This window comes from Lygodium microphyllum, chromosome 7 (genome assembly GCF_053477565.2).
Source record: "Lygodium microphyllum isolate KBCC chromosome 7, Lygodium_microphyllum_v1.1.10, whole genome shotgun sequence".
NCBI lineage: Eukaryota > Viridiplantae > Streptophyta > Polypodiopsida > Schizaeales > Lygodiaceae > Lygodium > Lygodium microphyllum.
In genome coordinates, this window is record NC_141141.1 from 27,172,491 (window position 1) to 27,195,679 (window position 23,189).

General features: G+C 37.6%; 1 protein-coding gene across 1 annotated transcript; it reads right to left on the bottom strand.

Moving 5' to 3' along the window:
* Positions 1 to 12,719: 12,719 nt before the first annotated feature.
* LOC148033294 (chaperonin CPN60-2, mitochondrial-like) lies at positions 12,720 to 16,747 on the bottom strand. Its single transcript, XM_087681200.1, has 16 exons — positions 16,590 to 16,747; positions 16,061 to 16,211; positions 15,819 to 15,978; positions 15,547 to 15,722; positions 15,331 to 15,426; positions 15,138 to 15,242; positions 14,952 to 15,038; positions 14,770 to 14,859; positions 14,610 to 14,690; positions 14,384 to 14,530; positions 14,183 to 14,278; positions 13,983 to 14,082; positions 13,767 to 13,870; positions 13,576 to 13,681; positions 13,377 to 13,455; positions 12,720 to 13,290 (listed from the first exon to the last, which is right to left on the bottom strand). The coding sequence occupies exons 1-16, from the start codon at positions 16,625 to 16,627 to the stop codon at positions 13,176 to 13,178; spliced, it is 1,731 nt and encodes a 576-aa protein (XP_087537326.1). The 5' UTR covers positions 16,628 to 16,747; the 3' UTR covers positions 12,720 to 13,175.
* Positions 16,748 to 23,189: the final 6,442 nt, after the last annotated feature.

The window sequence follows — 23,189 nt, forward strand, 5'->3', positions numbered from 1 at the left end:
TTGCACAGCTTGACTTAGATCTATATCAGATGGATGTCAAGACGGCTTTTCTACATGGGGACTTGCATGATGAGATCTATATGGATCAGCCTAAGGGCTTTGCAGAACATGGCAGGGAGCACCTAGTGTGCAAGTTGAAACTTGTATGGCTTGAAGCAGGCACCTAGGGAATGGTATCATAAGTTTGATGCCTTTATGCAGTCACAGGGCTACAGTAGGAGTGCTATGGATCCGTGTCTTTACACGAAGAAAGCCCGTGATGGCAGTTTGCTTATCTTGTTACTCTATGTTGATGATATGCTGATAGCAGGGAAAGCTCATGATGAGCTAGATGCTCTTAAATCTCAGCTGAAGAAGAGCTTTGAGATGAAGGATTTGGGACAGGCCTCACATATACTTGGGATGCGCATTAAGCGCGATAGGCATCAGGGGCTTTTGTATCTCTCACAGCGGGAGTACATTCATAAAGTCCTTGAGCGCTTCCGCATGCCGGACGTAAAGCCTATTGGCTGTCCATTACCTTCTTATGTGAAGGTATCACAGGCCGATTGTCCGCAGACAGATGAGCAGAGGGCCGAGATGGCCAAGATCCCTTATGCTTCAGCCGTGGGCAGTTTGATGTATGCCATGATAGCCACTCGTCCAGATATTGCGCATGCAGTTGGTGTTGTGGCACGCTATATGGCTACACCTGGCAGCAGACATTGGGATGCCGTGAAGGGTATCATGAAGTACCTGAAGGGCACAGCAGATATGTGTATTTGCTATGGCAGCCAGGATACAGGGGTCGTGGGGTACACTGACTCCGATTATGCAGGACATGCAGATAGTAGGAAGTCCACTTCTGGCTATGTATTCACCTATGCTGGAGGGGCTGTCTCTTGGATGTCCAGGGTTCAGAAGTGTACGGCTTTGTCTACCACTAAGGCCGAGTATGTTGCAGCCACTGAGGCTTGCAAGGAGGCCATATGGTTAGGCCGTCTAGTTGCTGACCTTGGGATTGATGCTACACCTACACTGCATTCCGATTCTATGAGTGCCATTCAGTTGGCTAAGAATCCGGTCTTCCATGCGAAGACGAAACACATTGAGGTGAGGTATCACTTCATACGTGGTGTCGTGGAGGACAAGTCTGTTGACCTTGTCAAGATCTCCACTGACGAGAATCCTGCAGATCTGCTCACGAAGAGCCTCACTACTGAGCGCTTTGCCTTCCTCAGGAGGTTGATGGGCGTTGGATGAGATGTCGCCTTTCCTCATCCCTTGTACCTATGTACATTTGTACTGTCTTTTCTTTTTTTTTCTTTTCTCTCTCACTAGGCAGATTCGCCTTTAAGTGGGAGGTTGTTGGGGGTAAAGGCGCCTCCGCCGTGCCGCCCCGTGTATTACTACACTGATAGTACCCGCCACTGCACACTGCAGGTGGCGGGCGCCCGTCACGTCACTTTATTCTTTATTCTTTTAGTGACAGTTTGAATAAAGGAAGGCCCGATCACACATTGTGACTGTTGGAGTTCCCATTTCTTGTCTCTCTCTTTCTTGCTCTTGCTCTCCCGCCATAGCTCGCTTGCAAGCTTCGATCCTTCTCACCTTTCAAGAATCATGTAGACTTGCTCACAAAAAGTCTCTCAATGGAGCGTTTTGCCTTCCTTAGGAAGATGATGGACGTATAGGATGAGATGACGTCTTTCCTCATCCTATCATACCTATGTACACTTATACTTTTTTCTTTTTGTCCCTCCTCACTACAGCAAATTCACCTTTAAGTGGGAGATTGTTGGGGGTAAAGGCGCCTCTACCTAGCTATCCGTGTATTACTACACTAACAGTACACGCACCTGCACACTGCTAGGCAGTGGGCACCCATCATTGCTTCATTCTTTATTCTTTCAATGACATTTGAATAAAGGGAAGGCCAATCACACATTGTGACTATTGGAGTTCCCACATCTACTCTTGATCCTTCCACCATAGCTCTTGCTTCCACTTGTACTTCCACTTCAGGGCTCACCTCCCTTCAATGTGTAGCCTCCATGTGGTCCTGGCCACGAGGCCATGGGGTATTTTAGTTGAGCATAGAGGCTTGGCTAGATCCTTAGAGCCAGTGTCAGGCCAGTTTTTAGTCCCGACACTATGATATTTGTTTGATTGTGGTTTATGGAGGCCTCTGACACCTTAAGGTCTCTTCAACCTAGATAATATCCCAAACCTAAATATGAATTAAGGTTGAAATAAGACTCCCCTCTCCCTCTCTCTCTCTCATGTGTGTGTCTCTACACACACACAAACACATATATATTGTGGTGGGTGTCAAGCTAGCCATGTGATGTTAAAGTAAACAAGCTCACACCACCTCTTCAGTAAGGTGTGAACAATTCTTTTGAGATAGCAAAGGTCAAGGATGATATTACAATGGTAATATGTTATAAAAGAATGTGCATGAGGGTATATAATTAATATATCAAAGCACTTTTTGATAGGGTACCAACACTATAGTATGAATAGTAGAAAAGTCTCGTTTAATCAAGGAGACAATTTTGGTTATCACCTTTATAGGAAGCAACCTTATAGGGTTGATATCTCTCAATCTAGCCAATACCTTTTGAACATGTAATAAGATGAAATGTTCATCCTTTTTAGTACTACAACATGAATAAAGGAATATTTTATATTTGATTTCTACAATATTTTATATGACCACAAATCTAGACAATTACCTAACTACTAAAATTCAGGACTAGGGAGCTAAATATTTGGAGCTACATCCATAATCTTGTGTTGGATTATGAAGAAGACTTGTTCCCCACTTTATGGAGCATCTACCTATCAAAGGGAAGCTTGAGATATCGACTCAGAAAAAAAAGTTATACAAGTTATTCTAAGTAGCTGGACTGTAGTCCTAATAGTAAGAGTGCAGTCATAGTAGAACAATCTAGTTCTGTGTAGACACCACAAAGTGTACTATTGAGTAGAGCTACGTTTAGCCAAAAATCTCTACATTTTGCCTTCCTTTGTACTAGTTTTGGGTTTGGATATTAGCCCATTACGAATACTAGGTAGTCATGGCTGCCCCTTTTTTTTTAATAAATAGTTTATTATCGTTAAAAAGCTTATGTTTTCTATCCATTATGGGTTTGATTAAGACTTAAATTAATGTATTTCTCTCGTTTGAATAAATTCCACTACTATTATTTTCTAAAAGTTAACTTTGTCAAAAGTACTTTGGTATCTGTAAAAACACTTTTACATATGAAAAAGAACTTTTGTATCCGTAAAAAAGTGCTTTTGTCTATGTAAAAATTATTTTTTTACAATATTATTATCACTGTTTTCCTAATTGATTGAGGATCATCTCTTCTCATATTCCTTTTCCCCCTTTTCACATGGTATCAAAGCAAGCTCTTTTAGAATCTTGCCTTGTGTGTCTTGTTTGTGAGAAAATCCCCATTTACTACAAGGTTTTCTTAAAGCTAAAAAAGTCACCTAGTCTACACAATTTACATTTCGAGGAAGCTAAAAAGCTCAATGGCACTAACTATGACACTTGGAAAGTGAAGATGGAGTCACTCCTCTTCTTTCAAGATTGCTAGGATTTGGTGTCAACAGATAGACCAAAAGAAGATGAGGTTAGTAAAGAAGAATTGGCCAAATGGGATAAAAAGCCATGTTTGATGTCCACATAATGAAATTGAGTGTCAAGGATGACTTTCTCAACCATGTAATGAATATGACAGCTCTTAGGAAAACCTGAGAAACCCTAAAGAATATATATGAATCAAAAAGTATATCAAGAAAATTTACCTTGAGAGCTAAGCTGATGAACACAAAGAGAAATGAAGGAGATACTATCACAAAGTTTATCAAAAGAGTCAAGGATCTGCATCAACTATTGACTATTGTGGGAGATAAAATGACATATAATTGGCTATATACAATGATCATTCATGGTTTCAAGGAAGAATATGAAGGAATTATCTAAGGCCTTATCATTTTGAGGCAAAAACCCTCATTTGATGAGATGGACTCAATTCTCAAATATAAATATCCAAGGCAACTAGCAATGAGGAACATTTAGAATGGAAACTCTACAAGTACTTTAGCAAGTATAACTACCAAAGCCCTCTTTTCAGCAAGAGAATGAGGAAGATTCGATACTCAATAAGGAAGAGGAAGGCACAACAAACCATCCCAACCATAACAATAATCAACTACATCAAGAAGATAATCAGTTTTTTTATGAAAGGAGGTAAAGGAAGAGGTAGAGGTAGAGGTTATCATAACTCAATTCAATGTCGTCGTCATCATTGTTCAAAATATGGACATTTTGAGAAGGATTGTAGGAAGAAGCAAGCTGATTGGAAGGGAAAATCAACTAGTTTTATATTAATGAAGGAAGCTCTCAATGTTTCTCTCGATACAACTCTCTACTCTCTATTGAGGAGACTACACAAGCCAATAGTGTAGATTTTAAAATAAAAGAGGAACCATGGTGGATTGATAGTGGGGCAAGCTCCCACATGAATTCTCATGCTGAATATTTCTCTAAATTGGATTCTACTCATAATGGTAACTTTTATATTGCTAATAATGCTCCTAATGCTATTACAAATAAAGAAGACATACCTATCCAACTCAATATAGGGTTGAAAAAGATACTTGAAGATGTTCTCTTGGTCCCATCATTGACCAAGAATCTACTCTCATTTGGATCCATGACAGAAAAATGCTTCAAAGTGGAGTTTGCAAATGATCAATGCCTTATTAAAGATTGAAAGGATCACTGTAAATAGTGGCCAAAGGAAAGAAGCATGGGAAACTTTTTAAACTTGATGGATCATCTTCAACAATTGTATCCATCTTTCTCCTATTGAATTATGGCATAAAGGGTATGCACACTTGAACTTCAAAAAGGATGTGTATGTTGAAGTATCAAAGTATGGTTTTGGGCATAGCATCACTACAAAGGATTAACAAAGTTTGTAAAGTATGTTACAATGAAAAGCAATCAAAAGTTAGATAGATTCTCATGAAGTGCAAATAGATCGAAGGGAGTCCTTGATCTCATTCATACAAATATATGTGAATCAGCCCACGCACCTTTTCAATAGGTGGACATACATGCTATGTCAACTTTACTAATGATTTTTCTAGGTATACTTGGATATGCTTCATGAAATACAAGAATGAAGTATCTAATGTCTACACGCACTTTCATATCTAATGTCTACAAGCACTTTCCAGGAATACTTGGACATGCTTCATGAAATCCAAGAATGAAGTATGCGCTTTCATATCATGGTTAAGACTATAACAAGAAGAAGAATCAAACTATTCAGATCACATAATGGACAAGAGTTCTTATCCAAAGAATTTTACCAACATCTCCTCAAACATGGGATAAAGAAGATAGCTTACTTTACAACCATACACCTCAATAAAATGGTGTTACAGAGATGAAGAATAGGACCATGTTTCAGGCAACTAGATGCATGCTAAAAGACAATCAACTTGCAAATTGCTATTGGGATGAAGGAATCAATATTGCATGCTACTTGATGAACTAGTTGCTTATTGAAGTACTAGGAGGTATTACACCATATGAGGCCATCTATGGATCCAAGCCTCAAGTACCTCACCCAATGTATTTTGATGCTTAGCTTTCACTCATATTCCTGATGAGAAAAGAAAGAAACTTGATGATAAGTCTAGAAAGTATTTGTTTATTGGATATAATGATGTAAATAAAGCTTACAACCTTTATGATCCAATCAAAAATAAATCTTTTGTATCAAGAGATATAATCTCTAATGGGAATGCAAGCTAGAAATTTGAACACATGCTCTTCTAGATCTCTAATAGTGCAAGTACCAACAACAAGCATGGAAGAAGACTCTATTGAAGAATTAGAGGAAGAAGATGAAGATCATCCAACACCCTTAATGAGGTTTATAGGACGACATATAAGGACACCCAAAGACGGAACATATCAAAGGTAAAAATTTAGAATTTGAGCAACTCAATTTCTGCTTATCTCACCTTAGTTTTATGACATGATGATCCTACAAGATACAAGGATGTGTGTGGTAAAAAGGAATAGAAGGATGCTATGGATAAAGAAATTTTTGCATACTTGGGAGTCTATTCACAAAGATATTACAAGTTGCATGGGAGTGATCCAAGCCCTCGGCTTTTATAGATCACATATTCAACTTACATTTGTTGATGTGGATAAAAAAATTTATCCGTCTTGTCATTGGGCATTCCTTACTTCTCCATTTGCATCTAATTTGTGGGGTTAACATAGAGCAAGGAAGAAAAACAAACATTTTGCATTGCGAATTCAAGGTGAATACTTGACCAATTTGAGAGAGATCAACTTGATCTCTAATGCCAGGGAGCTTATTCATTGTTGGCAAGAGGCTATTACTTTGATCATATCTTGGCTACTATGAATGAGAAGGTGTATACTTGCATAAGATCTTATGGAAGCTCTATTCCCTTGGTGAGAACACCAATAGTGTGGGGAACATCTTTCCCACGTTGGTGTCTAATCAGTTTTGACCATGTTTCACTACTCAAATCTTACCTGAAAGAGGCAAAGAAAGACATGGCTCTAGTTCTCTAGTTGCTGTTATAGTTAATCTGTGTTAGTGTGGACCTTGTTCCAAGGACCTTGATTGTGACTTCTTTTTATCAATGTGATGGATCAAGATAATGTGACAAGTGATAGGGCTTTGTCATTGGCTACTAACCACTTGTGGTGGTCAATATAAAATGGTTGCAAGGTTGAAGTACAAAATGTTATAATACAATGCATATGCTATTGGTGCAAATATACTTGACTAATATAGCCTTCTCATCAAATGCAAATTAAATAAATGTAGATCTTTATTGCATAATTAAAGGGAGTGATATTGTAATTGCATTGCTTTGTTTAGATGATATGATTTTAACAAGGAATGATGCTTTGGTGGAGGATGCAAAGTCAAAACTCTCCCATGAGTTTGAAATAAAAGACCTTGGATACTTGCATTATATTCTCAATGTTGAAATTTGTAGGATGAAGTCATGAGATATTTTCATTTCTCAACAGAAGTATCTTCAATCTATCCTTGTGAGATTTGATATGGTTAGCTCCAAAGCTATTTCTACACCTATGGAATCAACCCTCAAGCTAACAAAGGATGGAATTAGTGCTTATTATGATGCTACTACATACAGGCAACTCATTGGTTTCCTCATCTATTTGACTATTATAAGGCTTGATATTCGTTATGCATAGTCAATTCACTCAATTTATGTAGATTCCAAGGATGTCTCATTGGTTGGCAACCAAGAGAGTACTTAGATACTTAAAAGATACTCAACATTGGATATTTTATATGCAAATGGTAAGCTGAGTCTACATGGACTAAGTGACTTTGATTATGTAGCAAAATTGATTGATAAGCAAAGCATTACTAGGAATACTTGCTTCCTCAGAAATTGAGCAATTTCTTGGTGCTTCAAGAAGCAAAATACAATCATTCTTATAACAGAGGCTGAATACAAGGCCTTAACTACAACACCTTGTGAAGCTATATGGCTGAAGAGTTGCTTGCAAGAACTTGGGTTTTATGTGTCTTATGATCACACTCCTGTCCTTTGTGATAACATCTCAATTGAATCTTTAGCAAAAAATCCAATCATGCATCAAAGGACCAAGAATATTGAAGTGAGAGAGCACTTTATCAAGGAAAAAGTGCATAATGATGACATAGTGTTGCATCATTGCAATATTAAAGAGAATGCTCACTTTTACATTCTCAAATTGTATTCAGAAATGCTATTGAACTTTAGGGAAGGTGTTAAAGTATACAAGCTCAGACCATCTCTTCATTAAGGTGTGAAGAATGCTTTTGGGATCGCAAAGGTCATGGATGATGTTACACTAGTAATATGCTATAAAAGAACATGTACAAGGTCATATAATTAGTCTATGAAAGCACTTTTTGGTAGGGTAGCAACACACGAGTATAAATAGTCAGAAAGTCTCCTTCAATCAAGTAGAAAATTCAAGTTACGATCCTTTATAAGAAGTAGTCTCATAGGGCTGATATCTCTTAATCTAGCCAATGCCTTTTGGAGGTCTAAAAAGATGAAATGTTCACATTTTTTAGTATTACAATGTGACTAGATGAATCTTCCATATTTGATTCTACATTACTTTATACAAGTACAAATCTAGATGGTCACCTAACTACTAAATTTCAAGACTACATCTACTTACCTATTTAGGGAGCTAAATATCCTAAGCTATATCCATAATCTTTTGATGAAGTATGAAGAAGAGTTGTTCCCCAACTTATGGAGAATCCACCTATCAAAGGAAGCTTGAGATTAATTCATAAAAGAAAGTTATATAAATTGTTCTAAGCAGTCAGATTATTGTAGTTCCAATAGTAATAATATAGTCACAACAACACAATCCAATTCTATGTAGACACCATAGAGTGCACTATTGAGTCGAGCTGAGTGTAGCCCAAACTCTATACATTGTGCCTTCCTCCTATGTACTAGTTTTGGGTTTGGGGATTACCCCATCATTTATACTAGACACCCATAGTTACCCCTAATAGTTTATTATGATTGTCAAGCTTGTGTTCTCTATCCATTGTGGGTTTGATTAAGACTTGTATTAGTGTCATGCTCTCGTTTGGATAAATTTCACTACTATTCTTTACTAGATAGTTGACTATGTCAAAAATGCTTTTATATCAGTAAAAACACTTTTGTCTTTGTATAAAAGCACGTTTGTTTATGTGAAAAAGTGATTTTATATACATAAAAAGTACTCTTTTATAGTATTGTTATCATTATTTCATTAATCGATTGAGAATCATCTCTTCTCCTATTCCTTATCCCCTTTCTCACATGTGGCAAGAAGACTCTCTCTCTCTCTCTCTCTCTCTCTCTCTCTCTCTCTCTCTCTCTCTCTCTCTCTCTCTCATATGTGTGCCCAAAGCAATACCGATTCTTACTAGATATGAATGCCAATAGAATATGATTGTATGTGCCAAGGTTTCAACCATCAATTTATATGGAGGACTTGGGATCATTAGCAACTGGAAATGGTTGGGCTTCCTGTTATCATTCTTTGGAATAAGTTTCAAAAGGTTCTAATTCTCTTTAGAAGGGATCAATCCATCCTACCTGGATGAGTTGATAAGCCTACAAAGATCATCATCACAAATCTTCCAAATTTTCTAATAAAAGCTCATCAAGATGCCATCGGGTCTTGGTTACAAGGCTTTATCCTTTTTCATCTTGCTAAGGGCGAAATGCAATTACTACTTGGAAATGAGGTGATCCAATAGTAAACCAAAGCTTGCATCAATCCTGGCCGACAAAAGTCCCAAACAAGGCAATCATCCTTTCTTCATCCCCTCCAACCTTTTCCAAAGATGTAGTTACAATTAAAGAGAGGTGCTTTTGGAATACATCAATAGAATCTTCATCTTTCGCCATACTACCTTCATCACTCTCAATAGTTGTAATGGTATCACACTTTCTCTTATGCTTCATCATTTGAAAGAAGCTCTTATGAGAGGATTCACCAAAAAGATACCAAAAGCTTTCAATTGTACCTTAAACAACTGCCCTTAAGATAACTTTCAAAGTTCTCCAACAAACATAGAAGAATAGTCCTTCAACATTTTGCAATAAATACGATAGAATAATCCCTTCAACAAGTGTAAAAAGAAGATGAGCGATAACATAGTTCCTACAAGATAGTTGAATCACAAAGTTGTCACGGAGATGGAACTCCAAGCCTTCCTATGTCTCCTTGTTGTTGAGATGTGCGGACATTGATGATGGTTCGACTGGTTAGATAGGTCCGCATGTCCACACTTAGCACATCGATGGTCATTATGATCCTCGTATGGCTACTGACTTACCACTTATTATATTTTGTTTGTTCCACCTACCTACAACTAGTATAGTTAGTTATGCAATCTTTGACTTAGTAGGCTATTTTCCTTTATGTTGTATCCTATCTATACTTTGTGTACATTGTATAGTGTGTGGAAGAAGGAAAAAAAAACTAGCAAAAAAACGTTTTGGCCTCCATCTCTCTTCTTAAGTTCTTGAGTGAGCTTATTTTTGTGTGTCCAGTGTGTGTTTTGATTGTAGATTTAGGAAACCCCATACTTTCAAAGGCCTTCCCAAACCTCCCCTTTTTATTTAAAGTCCCCTCTCTCACACATGTAATCTCTCCCTCTCTTTTTCCCCTCCCCTTTTTTAATTAAACACCTCTCTCTCTCTCTCTCTCTCTCTCTCTCTCTCTCTCTCTCTCTCAAATCAAACTTTTAATAAAAGTCTCATTTTCCCCCCTTATTAAACTTTATAATTTAAACTTCCCTCTCTTTTTTTCTTTTAATTAAATATTTATAAAAGTATTCTTAAAATTGATTTTTCATTTTAACAATTTTCCATATTTTGAGAGAGAAAGGGAGAAAGGAAGAGAAAATAGAAAGACAGAGAAAATGTAAAATTCAAAAGAAAAAAAAAAGAGAGGAAAAGAGAGGAGAGGGGTAGAGAGCAAAAGAAAAGGGAAGAGAATATGAACATAAAGAGAATATAAATTTAAAAAAATCAAAAAGAAAAAAATGATAAAATTGGAGAGGTAGAGAGAAGGAAAAGACGAGAGAGAGAGAGGAGAGAAAAAAAGCGAGGAAAGCAAAAGAAAAGGAGAGAAAAAAACAAAAACAAAAGAAAAAGAGAAAGGGGAAGGAAGAGGAGAGAGAAAAATTTAATTAAACTTTTGTTGACATTGTTTTTAGTTTGAGAGAGAGATATATATATATATATATATATAATTCAATTGTAAGTTCGAAAAGCCCCAAACCTCCAAAGCACTTCCTCAATCTACCTCCCCTCCCGAACATCCTCTTTTTCATTAAAACCCCCTCTCTCTCATGTAATCTCTCCCTCTCCCCTTTTTTATAAACCTCTCTTTTTTTTCGTAAAATAAACCTCTCTCTCTCTCTCTCTCTCTCTCTCATTAAACTGTATAATTTAAACTTCCCTTCTTTTTCTGTTTTTAATTAAATATTGAATATACTCACATAATTATAAAAAGAAAATATAAATTTTAAAAATTTTCCAAAAAATAAAGAAAATAGGGAAAAAAAAGGATGAGAGAGAGAGAGAGAGAGGAATAAGAAAAAGAACACGAAAGAGAAAAAGGGAGGGAGGGATAAGAGGAAAGATAAGTCTTTTTTAAACTACACTTTTGTTGACATTATTTTTTACTTGAGAGAGAGAGAAGAGATGAAATATATAATTTGATTGTAAATTTGAAAATCCCCAAACCTCCAAAGGACTTCCAAATTTCCAAGGATTTCCCGAATTTAACCCCCCTTCCCAAACATCCCCTTTTTCATCAAAACCCACTCTCATGTATATCTCCCTCTCTCTTCACCCTCCCCTTTTTAAATAAATCCTCTTTCTTTATTTCTTTTTTCTTTTGTTAATTAAATATTTGTTAAAAGCCTTTTTAAAGCTTATTTTTCCTTTTAATAGTTTTTCACATATTGAGAGAGAGAAGAAAAAAGGGTGAAAAAAAAGCAAGAAAAGGATGTCTTTTTTCAAATCAACCTTTTTTATATAGTTTTTTATGTGAGAAAGTGAGAATTAAAAATATAATTTGAGAGAAATAGGAAATAAGGAGAAGAAAAAGAAAAATAGAAAAAAACTTGAAAAAAGAGCAAAAGAAAAAACTGAGAGACAGATAATGAGAAGGAAAGAAAAATGAGAGAGAAAAAGGCAAAGAGAAAAAGAAAATGACAAAAGGGAGAACAAAAAACCAAGAGAGATGCATACAAAGAAGAGAATATGAGGAAGAGAATTTTCCTCTATAATTAAGCATTTTTAAAAGCTTTTATCAATTTTTTTGGCAATTTTTCATATATTGAGAGGAAAGGGGAGAGAGGAGAGAATAAGAACAAAGAAACCATAGAGGAAAGATAAATTTAAGAGAAGAAAAAACAAGAGAAGAGGGGGGAGATGAGAGAAAGAGAAGAAGAGGGGAGAGAAGGGGAGGAGAGCACATGAATAAAGTAAGAATTAAAGGACAATTTTAAAAATAGAAAATTTTAAAAAAATGAAGAGAAAAAAAAAAGGTCAAAGGAAAGGAAAAGGACAAGTCAAAAATCTAGTAATAGCAAGGCACTTGATCCCTAGTCATAGGCCCATTTTGTAGCTACACACATCCATTTTGCCTGTCATCATAAAATAATAACATTGTTTGCATGTAATAATATATAATGTCGCAAGTTTCACCCAAAAATACTAAAAGGAAAAAAGTTCACTACACGATACTAGCTTCTTCACTTATCTGGAATCAATGTTAATCAACATTTGCATAGAACTCTTCTCTTCCATTCACCCAACTAAAAGGCTTCAAATAACTATTACAGAGAAAAACTGTCCAAACCAAATTGAACTGTCGAACGTACTAAAAGACCTACCATCGCTGCAAGACTGCCCACACCCCTCCACCACTCAACTCAACACCATCAAACCCCAACACCGTCGACTTGGGATTCAATTGAAACAGCTCGAATATCCAAGTTCCCACCAAGTAGAATTCTGTGTTTAGAGATACGTTATCCAGTGTGAGAGAGAGAGAGAGAGAGAGAGAGAGAGAGAGAGAGAGAATCACCATCCCCATGATCAGTTATAAAGTCAATCGTAAAACCCCTTCAGCCGAAGATGAATCTAGTTTGTCCCGATTTTTCATTGCATAATGAAAATTCAACTTCCTCACTAAAAATTTTGATGTTTGCTATTGACTAGTACAAAATTGTTGTTGAATGGCTCCATACAAACTTCCAATGCCCTGTATACACTCACATTCCTACAATCATGGATATGCCGCAAAGCCATATCAATAAATATCTGATGGACACTAGAGCACTTACAACTAGATAGAAGGCCAAAATCCCTGCTTAGCAGTGGAAGAATTATTAGAAGCGAATCATTTTTTGACCAACTTCAGCAACTCTCCTTGCAACTGAGTGTAATCATCTACCTTCCTATCTCTGTAACGAGCCTCAGCTATCAACCACCACCATGATGGAAAATAGACCCATGCGGAGAGTTTACAGCGTCTGACATTTACTGTCCCGTTTTCAGTAATCAAATCCACCCATGCCACCACCTGGACCTCCCATGCTGGGAGCTTCTTTCTCTTCTTTAGGCAACTCAGAAACCACTGCTTCTGTAGTTGTCAATAGAGATGACACACTGCAAAATATTCACCTCATAGTCAGACCAATAAATGAAAAGACTCTTCAAGCCCTTCCCATTAATTTAAGTGTAACAATATTCACCTAGCTGCATCAACAAGGGCTGTCCGTATAACTTTTACTGGATCCACTATTCCAGCTTTTATCATATCGGTGTACTCTCCTGGCAAGAGATGATTACACAATCACATGAGTGAGGCTCCTAGGAAGAAAAATGACATTGGTAGCTTGATGGAGGAACGTCATTTATAACATATTGTGATGTAAGATGTGAAATATGTACCTTTTGCAGCATCATACCCAAAGTCTTGATTATCCTGCTCAAGTAGCTTGCCAACCACAACAGCCCCTTCCACACCTGCATTGACTGCAATGGTGTATGTGGGAGCCTAGACATCAAGAACCCAATTAGATTTATGCAAGAGAAGAGACAATGGCAAGCCACTAGTCCAGTACCAATTGAAAATAAAATACCTTCAAGGCACTCTGAATGATTTGGACACCAACTTTCTGGTCAAAATTCTTTGGCTTAAGGTTATCAAGAACCTTTGATGAATACAACAAAGCAACACCACCACCTGATGTACCCATGGTTTGTATACAATCAATTTGTAGCACTTTGCAGTACAAAGTTTTCAATAATAATGTAAAAAGTAAAAACACAAATTGCAAGCAAGCTGTGACATCTACCTGGAACAATGCCCTCATCAACTGCAGCTTTGGTCGCATTCAGAGCATCTGTTACACGATCTTTTTTCTCATTAACTTCTACCTCACTTGCACCTCCAATCTACCAGCAATCATCAAAAGTGAGAACCACTTGCATTACAGAAGACCTCTGCAGCTTAAGAAGGGCTGTCAACAACTCCAGCCCGTACAAGTGCACTCACCTTCAGAACAGCTACACCACCAGAAAGTTTGGCCAGCCTCTCCTGTGCTTTCTCTTTGTCATAATCAGATGTTGCGGCATTAACAGCATCTCTGATCTACAATGCCACAAGAATGTTTAGACATAATGCTCAATGGAATCACATTAACCTGCATTAACGTTTAAAAATAGGACCACAGAAAGAGATCATCATCTATCATACCTGTTCACACCTCTCTTCAATGGCCTTCTTATCACCTCCACCGTGAAGAATTATGGTATCGTCTTTGGAGATAGTGACTTTTTTAGCTTTACCGAGCATCTCAGGGGTCACCTTTTCAAGCTTCAAGCCAACATCTTCACTGACAACCTGAATGATAAAAGTCAATCGTCATTGAAACAATAAAAACATCTCAACTAACCTAGAGGGCCACCCCCCAGTAACACACCTGGCCACCAGTGAGGATTGCAAGGTCCTGCAAATTGGCCTTCCTATTTTCTCCAAAACCTGGAGCTTTGATTGCACAAATCTGAACAGGGAGAGAAATTTTAGTGAGCCCTTGCTCCTTGAGGTTGCCACAGCAATCCAAAAACCTGCAAGGCATTCACCTTTAGGCCAGCTCGAAGCTTATTCACAATAAGAGTTGCGAGAGCCTCACTCTCTACATCTTCAGCAACTATCAGTAGGGGCCTTTGATCCTGTCATATGTGTCAAGTCAAAACAAACATTCAGTATGAATGAGTTAACAAGCAGGGAAAGCAATCATTTAGCCAGATGACAACTCGCTTACCCTAACAACCATTTCCAGTACAGGAATGATGGAATTCAAGCCTGAGATTTTCTTCTCATAGATAAGGATCAGAGGATTCTCCAATTCCTGAAAAAGTAACGGATTGATCAGCTTCTCATCCAAACACCAGTAAAATCATGAAAGTGGATTTGAAAGCACAGGGAATAATGTGGCACATCCACATACACATTTCTGAGTTTTGGCATTGGTGATAAAGTAGGGAGAAATATATCCTCTGTCGAGTTTTAGACCCTCCACAACCTCAAGCTCATTGGTCAAAGTTTTCCCATCCTAGGAACCAAAAGTAAATCAACGTTAGCCAGACTATCTAATCATGCATTAATCACAGACTCTAGTTCCAATTGACACATTTACTTACAGCAACAGTAATGACACCATCCTTCCCAACTTTTTCCATTGCCCTTGCGATGAGATCACCAATTTCCCTATCGCCATTTGCAGATATGGTACCCACCTAAAGACAAACGTACTTCATCATCTTCCCATCCAATTATGGACACACGGCTTTGTTAACAAAAATTACTTACGTAATCAACTAATAGTTCATCAAGAGAATTTGTGGCATCATACACACCTGGGCAATCTCTTCTGAGGTGCTTATCATCCTAGCCCTGCTCTTCAGATTCTCTACAACAGCGTCAACTGCCATGTTAATACCTCGCCTCAAATCCATTGCATTCATTCCAGCTGCGACAGACTTGCAACCCTCGGTGAAAATGGCCCGGGTAAGGATTGTGGCACACGTTGTACCTGGAAAACAGCCAAAACGAGTAGACATTACTAACGCTCGATAAGAACGACTCATCAGCGATCACCACTTAAATTAAGGGAGGCCATGACTTTTACCGTCTCCAGCTACATCATTAGTTGCGTTAGCAACTTGCTTCACCAAGCTTGCCCCAACATTTTTCACCTTGTCCTTAAATTCGATACTTTTAGCAACTGTTACACCATCTTTAGTAACCTTCGGTGCTCCAAAGCTTTGTTCAATTACCACGTTTCGGCCCTGTAGTCAGAAAGCTCAACTTAGCCGAAAGTCACCGAGTCATGAGACATTATTAACCAGCAAAACATACAACGATGCTTACCTTCGGGCCCATAGTGACCTTAACAGCATCAGCGAGCTGTTCGACTCCTTGCAGCATGAGTGCACGGGCCTCGACGCCAAATCTGATGTCCTTGGCAGCAAAATGCCGCACTCCACCAAGCCTGCTTGCATATTGCTGTCGAGACCCCCTCCTACATCAGGGAAAATAAGGAATGACTGCTTCTTCTTCAGCACACATGGAAGAATTAAATACAAACGTTGAGTAGAAATCTGCCACATTTGCCAAGACAGGTCTACAGGTCCAGGATATCTCTGCCATAGAGAGATTCACACAGTACCAGCCAAAAAGCCTTTTCATGAGAGATACATCAAATGCAAACAGTTAACAAAGGCCAACATACAAAAGAACTGCAAAAGGAAGTGGCTGAAATCAATTGCCTCTCTCTCTCTCTCCCTCTCTCTCTCTCTCTCTCTCTCTCTCTCTCTCTCTCTCTCTCTCTCTCTCTCTCTCTCTCTCTCTCTCTCTCTCTCTCTCTCAAACTGCGTCACCTCCTAACTATGGTCAATACCTGAGGCCCGCGGCAATGGTCGATGCAGCTCTGTACATGGCTGGTGAGGCTATGGCGCGACAGCTACGCAACCAAGTTCAGCTGACGTGAATAGAGACTTTGGGGTTTAGGGTTTCAAACAGAGACAAGTGGAATACATATGGACAATTTGAGCCTATTATTCTCCCTTTTGCTTTTTTTTCCTTCTTTTTCTTTTTTGCGTTAACTAGAAAGCTCTACCATACCACTAGAACCTTCCACGAGTAAGCATCTTCACACGACATTGTGCCCTAGCCCCCTTGAATTGAGCAACTATTAAGTTTGTGCCTAGAATCCCTAAATACCTACAAAACATTTAACAAATCAAGTTTCTCCTTTTCCTATAAACTAGTTGTAAAACATTTAATAGATCAAAATCCATTCAAAAAATGATGTGTAAATTGGGGATTGGAATATGACCAAAGATGCAACGGGGCTAGACCTCATGGCAGCTATATTATTAAATAGGAGATAGAGGCTTGGGATCTCTAAACTTAATTTCACTTTTTTGGGATGAGTAGGACGGGTTAAGAAAAAAAAGATGACTTGGGTGGTCATGTGGTAGCCAAAGGAGACTGTTTTTAAGTGGTGGGAAATTTGGATGTAAGAAGTCACAATTGTGTCAATGAAGTCTGGGTGTCATAATGCTAATGTGGAGCAACGACAATGTGGTCATGTTTCATCATTTAAAAGCAACATTTTGGATGCTCTTTGTCTTGGCCCTAGCAATGTCTTTTTGCTTCCTGTGTTGTAAAACATTGAAATTTACCTTAAAGAAAAGCATAAAGTTTCAGGTGGTGCTGAGATTCAATGAGGGGTAGCATTTATGTGATTCCACATTCAGGGCACCATTGGTCTATTTCATTTTCCTTAAGATGTTCTTTTATCGGCAAGGGCATGTGTCATGGTTGTTTGCAATTCCAACAAGTTATCGTTTCTCATGGCTAGATCATCCTCTTCCCCGTCTTAACATCATGATAGACATGGGCCTATAATCCATCATGATAGGATGGCCCTCTTCGTCATAGCAAACAAAGGGGTTAGTGTACTCCTAATCCTCTATAGGTTCCTCGACACATGCTGCTAAATAGGCTTTACTTCAAAATCTCTTGGGAACATGCAATGAATTTGCTTATCTATTAGGGTCATAGATTAGCAACCATAACATAGAGTTATTCCTTATAAGGTTGGAGGACACTCTTGATTGGGTGGTGTGGTGCAGTATGGGTTCAAAGAAATTAAGAAAGGCGCTCTCTCTAGGTGCTTAGGTTGTCCAAAAAGCCTAGAAGTGACCATGTAGCAGAGGTTTCCATGGTGTAATGGGAGATTTGGAGTAGAATGGAAACAAAGGCAAGTTTGCAAGCAATCCTTGCTGGTCAATGGGTAGTAGTCAAATGATAATTCTTATTGAATCATTATTTCATTTCACCAAGTCTAATTGGCCTCAACTTGAAGAGCTCTTTAAAAGGTATTTATGGTCATTTGTTAATAAGAAAGTCTAGCATGTAGTCTCGTGGGATCAATTGATAACTTCAAAAAGTGAAGGAGGGGTCAGTCAAGAGTCCCTAAAACAAAAGGCAACTGGGTTATGCTTTGACCTTTTCAAGGGATTGAAATGCAACCAACTATGGATGGTTACTATGAGAGAATGGATGGCATTAGCACCCTTGCCATGTGACAAGTGGGATGGCATAAATTGGCAATATGTTTTCTTTGCTAACAAAGTTAAGATTAGGATTAGGGCTTCTATTGTTGCCCAAACAATAGTCAACACTTAGAGGCAAACATGCAAGCATTGTATTTGGTCGAAGGATGTAGACGAAAGGCATGATACTTCTCTACAATATGTGGCATAGTTACAAGATACTACACACAAGGACTCTCTTTGTTTATGAAGACCTCTAAGTTGTCCCATTCCATCTTTAAAAATGTGTGCAAAGATGGTCAAATGCTTGGGATCACAATTCTAAAGTATTAAAGACATTGGATGTGATTCTTGCTTAGTACAATGTGGATGATTCCTAATATGTTGTGATGCATAGTTTTTAATAAGAAAAGGGCTTCATGATAAACAACCTATAATGATCAAGATAAAGGCTAATTGAAATAGCGAGTTAATAGCAAGGGCAATTTTGTCAGTCACATGAGAACTAGAGCCCATTTTAAGGAGCCAACTTATAGGTGGTTTTTGAGAGTGATGGATAGCTTGAAAGAATAGAATCCTAGACACTCTCTTTGAGTATGGAAAAGAGACTTCAAAATGTGTGGAAAGAAACACGCTCTTTTAAACCTAACGCATTACTATATGGTGTGTGGTCTCCAAGAGATTGCCCACCAAGGATGTCTTGAGAAAATGTAGACATATTTATTGTTGTGTGTTTCTTGCCAAGGAGCAAAGGAGGAGGACATACTTCATCTATTTCCAAGATTATGGGAAAAATGAGACCTATTTCTCACTTTGTGTTTCTTGCTAAAGAGCAAGGGAGGGCATACTTCATCTATTTCCAAGATGATGAGAGGTGAATCTCCAACAAAAATTATTGAGCACTACAAGGGAGCTAGCACTACACACTTAGGTGAGCAAGAGCTAGGGGACATACGAAACATGAATGAAGAAATTGGAAATATTTGGGACTTGTTGAGCTAGGGGACATATGAAACATGAATGAAGAAAATGGAAAATTTTGGGACTTGCTGGGAGCCTCTTCTATCAAGTGGTTATGGTTTTCTTGTAGTGAAATGCTTTTTTATGAGAAGTAAGAAGCATGTAGTATTGCCTATTTTATCCTTGGATCTCTAACTGAGTGAGCAATCATCATGGTTGGAATCGCAAAAGAAGACAACAGACAACATATTCCAAAGCTTCTCAAAAAGTTTTCATGAAGTCAAAACGGGACGATGTGAATAACTTTACCTCCTTTTTGATAGCATGAGTTGACCATTACAAATAATAGTTTCCCCTCTTAATTGAAATCAAAACAAAAATAATCATGAGACATGCTAAGGGGACCTTAACATCTCAAAAAGCTTTCGTGAAGTCAAAACGGGATGACATGAATAACTTTACCTCCTGTTTGATGGTATGAGTTGACCATTACAAATAACAATTTCCCCTTTAAATTGAAATCAAAACAAAAATAATCATGAGACAAGCTAAGGGGACCTTAACATCTACACACAAAGGATAGACTAGCTTCATAAATCTTGAACTTTGAATTTGTTACATGATGAATAAATCACGTCCCATTGCTAATAAGGCTATAGCCCAAGAGGTTTGAGCATCCAGATGTATACATGGGTGTGAGAGTTCAAACCAAGGATACATCCATTGGGGCATGGTTATGGATACATTGCTCGAGGCATCCTTCTAATTTCCAACCTTCTAAAAAAAAACATTTGATAAAGTTGTTTCTAATTTTGTATAACTAGCACGCTTATGTGTTGAATATATGAGAACCTTGATGTGGATCAATGAAATAGGTTGGCAACTATTTTGTTCCCTTTAGAACCTACAAAAATGCATGTTTGCTTGTTGTGATGCTTTTAATAATGTTAGCATGGTTTGAGCAACAACTATTAAGGTGTTCTTCTTCTTCTTCTTTATAAATGTATAAAGTTAGGTGGTGAATTTGTATTGTTAAAATGTAGAATATTTATATCTCCCACTTAAGCAATTTCAAAATTAACTATGAGTCCATTTGTGGATAAATCTAATGGTTATGGTACTTTATGAATCATTCTCAAAGTTGCCTCGAAGGTAGGGGTGCCTTTGAGGCACTTCATAATGACTCAAGCATCCTCCAAACATAAGTAATAAGAAAGCCACCAAACCAAAGTCATTCTTGATCATCCCAAATTGAAGATTGTTCTTACTGCTCCAATTTCTTATTAATGTGACAATTCAAACAATGTTCCACACTTTGACCTCCTCATCGTTCACCCTTCCTCAGTGACTAAAAAGAATTTGCTTCAATCCAAGTCCTTAGACAAGCTAGTTGCATTTAATATTCTTCCAAGCTTGTCCCATAGTATTCCTCTTTCTTCTTACAAAAGAGTAACCTTTGTAAGACATGCTTAGAGTTACAAAGCTTCTTCTTGGTAGGTATTTGATTCATTAGAACTCTCTGGAGGAGTAGATTCAATTTAGGAGAGGGTGTAGCTTTCCAAACCTTTGGCGCTCTTCTCCTTTAGGCCTTGAATTTTTTTTGCGAGAACTTAGTTTTCCATTTTTATGCTAAACTAGAGATCCATGGAAAATGACTCTTGGACATTAGGTTTACTTTGGACTTAGAAATCAGCCTTTTTTTTAAGGAGAGAAAAAGTGTTTAGACAAACGGGCAGAAGCTACTATAATGGGCCACACAATTTCTTTGGTGTTTTGATATGTTTTTTGAAAATAATAAATTGAAAGAAAATGCCTTATGATTCATATTGCAAAAATAAAAAATTCAAAGGGAAGTGCTTTATTCCCTATATATCAACATTTTTCTTCTAAAGATATTAGAATATAGTGTAGGCATCTCATTTAATGGATATTTTCCCATTTCAAAGTGTCATCTCATTTAATAGATCTATTCTTGTTTCAAAGTGATGCTCTCTCATTTAATGAAGAAATAACTTTCTCTCTAAAGAAGAGCCCTTTCTCTTCAGTACTACATATCACTCATTCTTTCTTGCAAGTTCTTTCCTCTAGATCTTTAGGGTTTAAGCTTCTTCTACTTGCATTCTTTTTCAGCTCTTCTACTATTTGCAACAATGACAACACATGAGCTACACATCCATGATCTTGTATTAGAAGTATTAGACTATATATAATCATTTTCACATAGAAAACTATAGGTGGATCCCTAGAACAACTTTTGTTGGGAGTTGTGAAAATGTAATGGAGACCCACATCATTTACTGGGAATTTGAAAAGACATCTAGTAGCACTTTTGCATTTAGGCATACACTTCAACAACTATGGCCATCCATTTTTCCCTGGAAGTCTTGCTCAAATATATTTTAAGGGTTGCTATGAGGTCATCCAGCATGAAACCTTCGAGATTAGCCATGAATTATTGGCTAGCCTTGGAATATATGCAAGTCTATAAGAAGATAATGAAGGTGTATTGTGTGATAGTCTCATAAGAGCACATGACTTACTCTCCCATTATGTGATGAAAACCATGCACAAAGTTGGCAAGATATACTTTCTACATTTTCTTCTTAAGCAGCACTAAGCTCTAATGTTCACTATGACATGGAAAACAAGAAAATGAGTAAGTGATTCAAGAAACAAATATACAAAATGCCACCATATATAAAACTTACACTTCCATTATACAGGAAAATAGCATACTTGTATATCTCAACACCATCTAAAATCTTTTTATTGCAACCACATCATGGCTAGTAGATATGCAACTCACTCATCGAGATGACAACGTATAGTTGTGTGTCCAGCATAAATACTTCATGTTGTGCTTTGGGTGGTAATCCCAACAAAAGAAGACTACAAATAAATGATTACCAACACCTGAAGACTAGTGATAAAAAAGACTCGCATATATTATAATAAAGCTTAGGACACAATATTATAACACGACAAAATGGGGCTTAGCATACTTCAACATCACAAAGATCACATTGTCCTTCATGTCCCTATGCACATTCTAGAAGATATTGATGTCGTTAGCAAAAATAGAGAAGTACATTAGAGCACCCTTGATTGGAATGAGACAATCAAAGGAGCCCAGACACTTGAGTGTGAGACCATTTTGATCTCATTCCATGCTTGTATCATCATTATCATTTTGCTGTGGATCTTAGGCCATCCATCCAACATTTGGATGCATGTTTACATTGTGCATATTTGAGTTACCTCCATCACTTTCACCCTCCTTGAAAGTGGAGGGTTTTTTAGAATGCTCTTCATTTTCTTGTCTATGAGTTCAATCGATATAAGAGCTTTATTGTACCTAAAACATAGTAGTTTAAGGGAGTTCATATCTCTAGGCACAAGAGTAACATGATGTGTTTAGGTAGCTAGGATGTAACTGTCTTGAAAAAACTCCCTTAAAATATCCTCATTCGCCTCACGTAAGCAAATGAGGGGTGGACACCTGCCATTTGTCTCCCACTTTTCACATATTTCATGAACCACTTGTTGAAATGGAAACTTTGGAATAGCAATACATTAGTGCCTCATCACACTTTTAATTCCTTCAAAATTGACCCATGTCATTAGTATTACTTCTTCCTTGCTAGTTTGAAATCACTCTTATGTATTTCTCTCAAAGAGCTAAGACTTTGTGGTTCAACACATGGTTTGCATGGGGAGTTGTAATTAGGTGCTTCCTCTTGCATCACTGCACCAAAAGAAGCCACTTACCTTGCAATTTTTGGATCATTAGTGAAGCGTTCTCACAGTTTGCTTTGTGTCTGCCATCTATTAGCGTAAAGAAACACAGAATGAACAAAAAAAAAACAAAACAAAAAGACCCAAAACATGGCCTAATAGAGTGAAGGGACCACAAACAAGGTCACTTCATGCTATTGAGGCACTTTTGAGTGGTCTTTAGATTGTGCTCAAACAACACA

Excerpts from the sequence above, each read along its gene's own strand:
- LOC148033294 (XM_087681200.1), bottom strand. The coding sequence starts at position 16,627 with ATGTACAGAGCTGCATCGACCATTGCCGCGGGCCTCAG. Across the intron at positions 13,456-13,575 it reads TGGGTATGATGCTGCAAAAG|GAGAGTACACCGATATGATA; the intron begins GTACATATTTCA and ends ATCTCTTGCCAG. Across the intron at positions 13,291-13,376 it reads GCCCTTGTTGATGCAGCTAG|TGTGTCATCTCTATTGACAA; the intron begins GTGAATATTGTT and ends AATATTTTGCAG.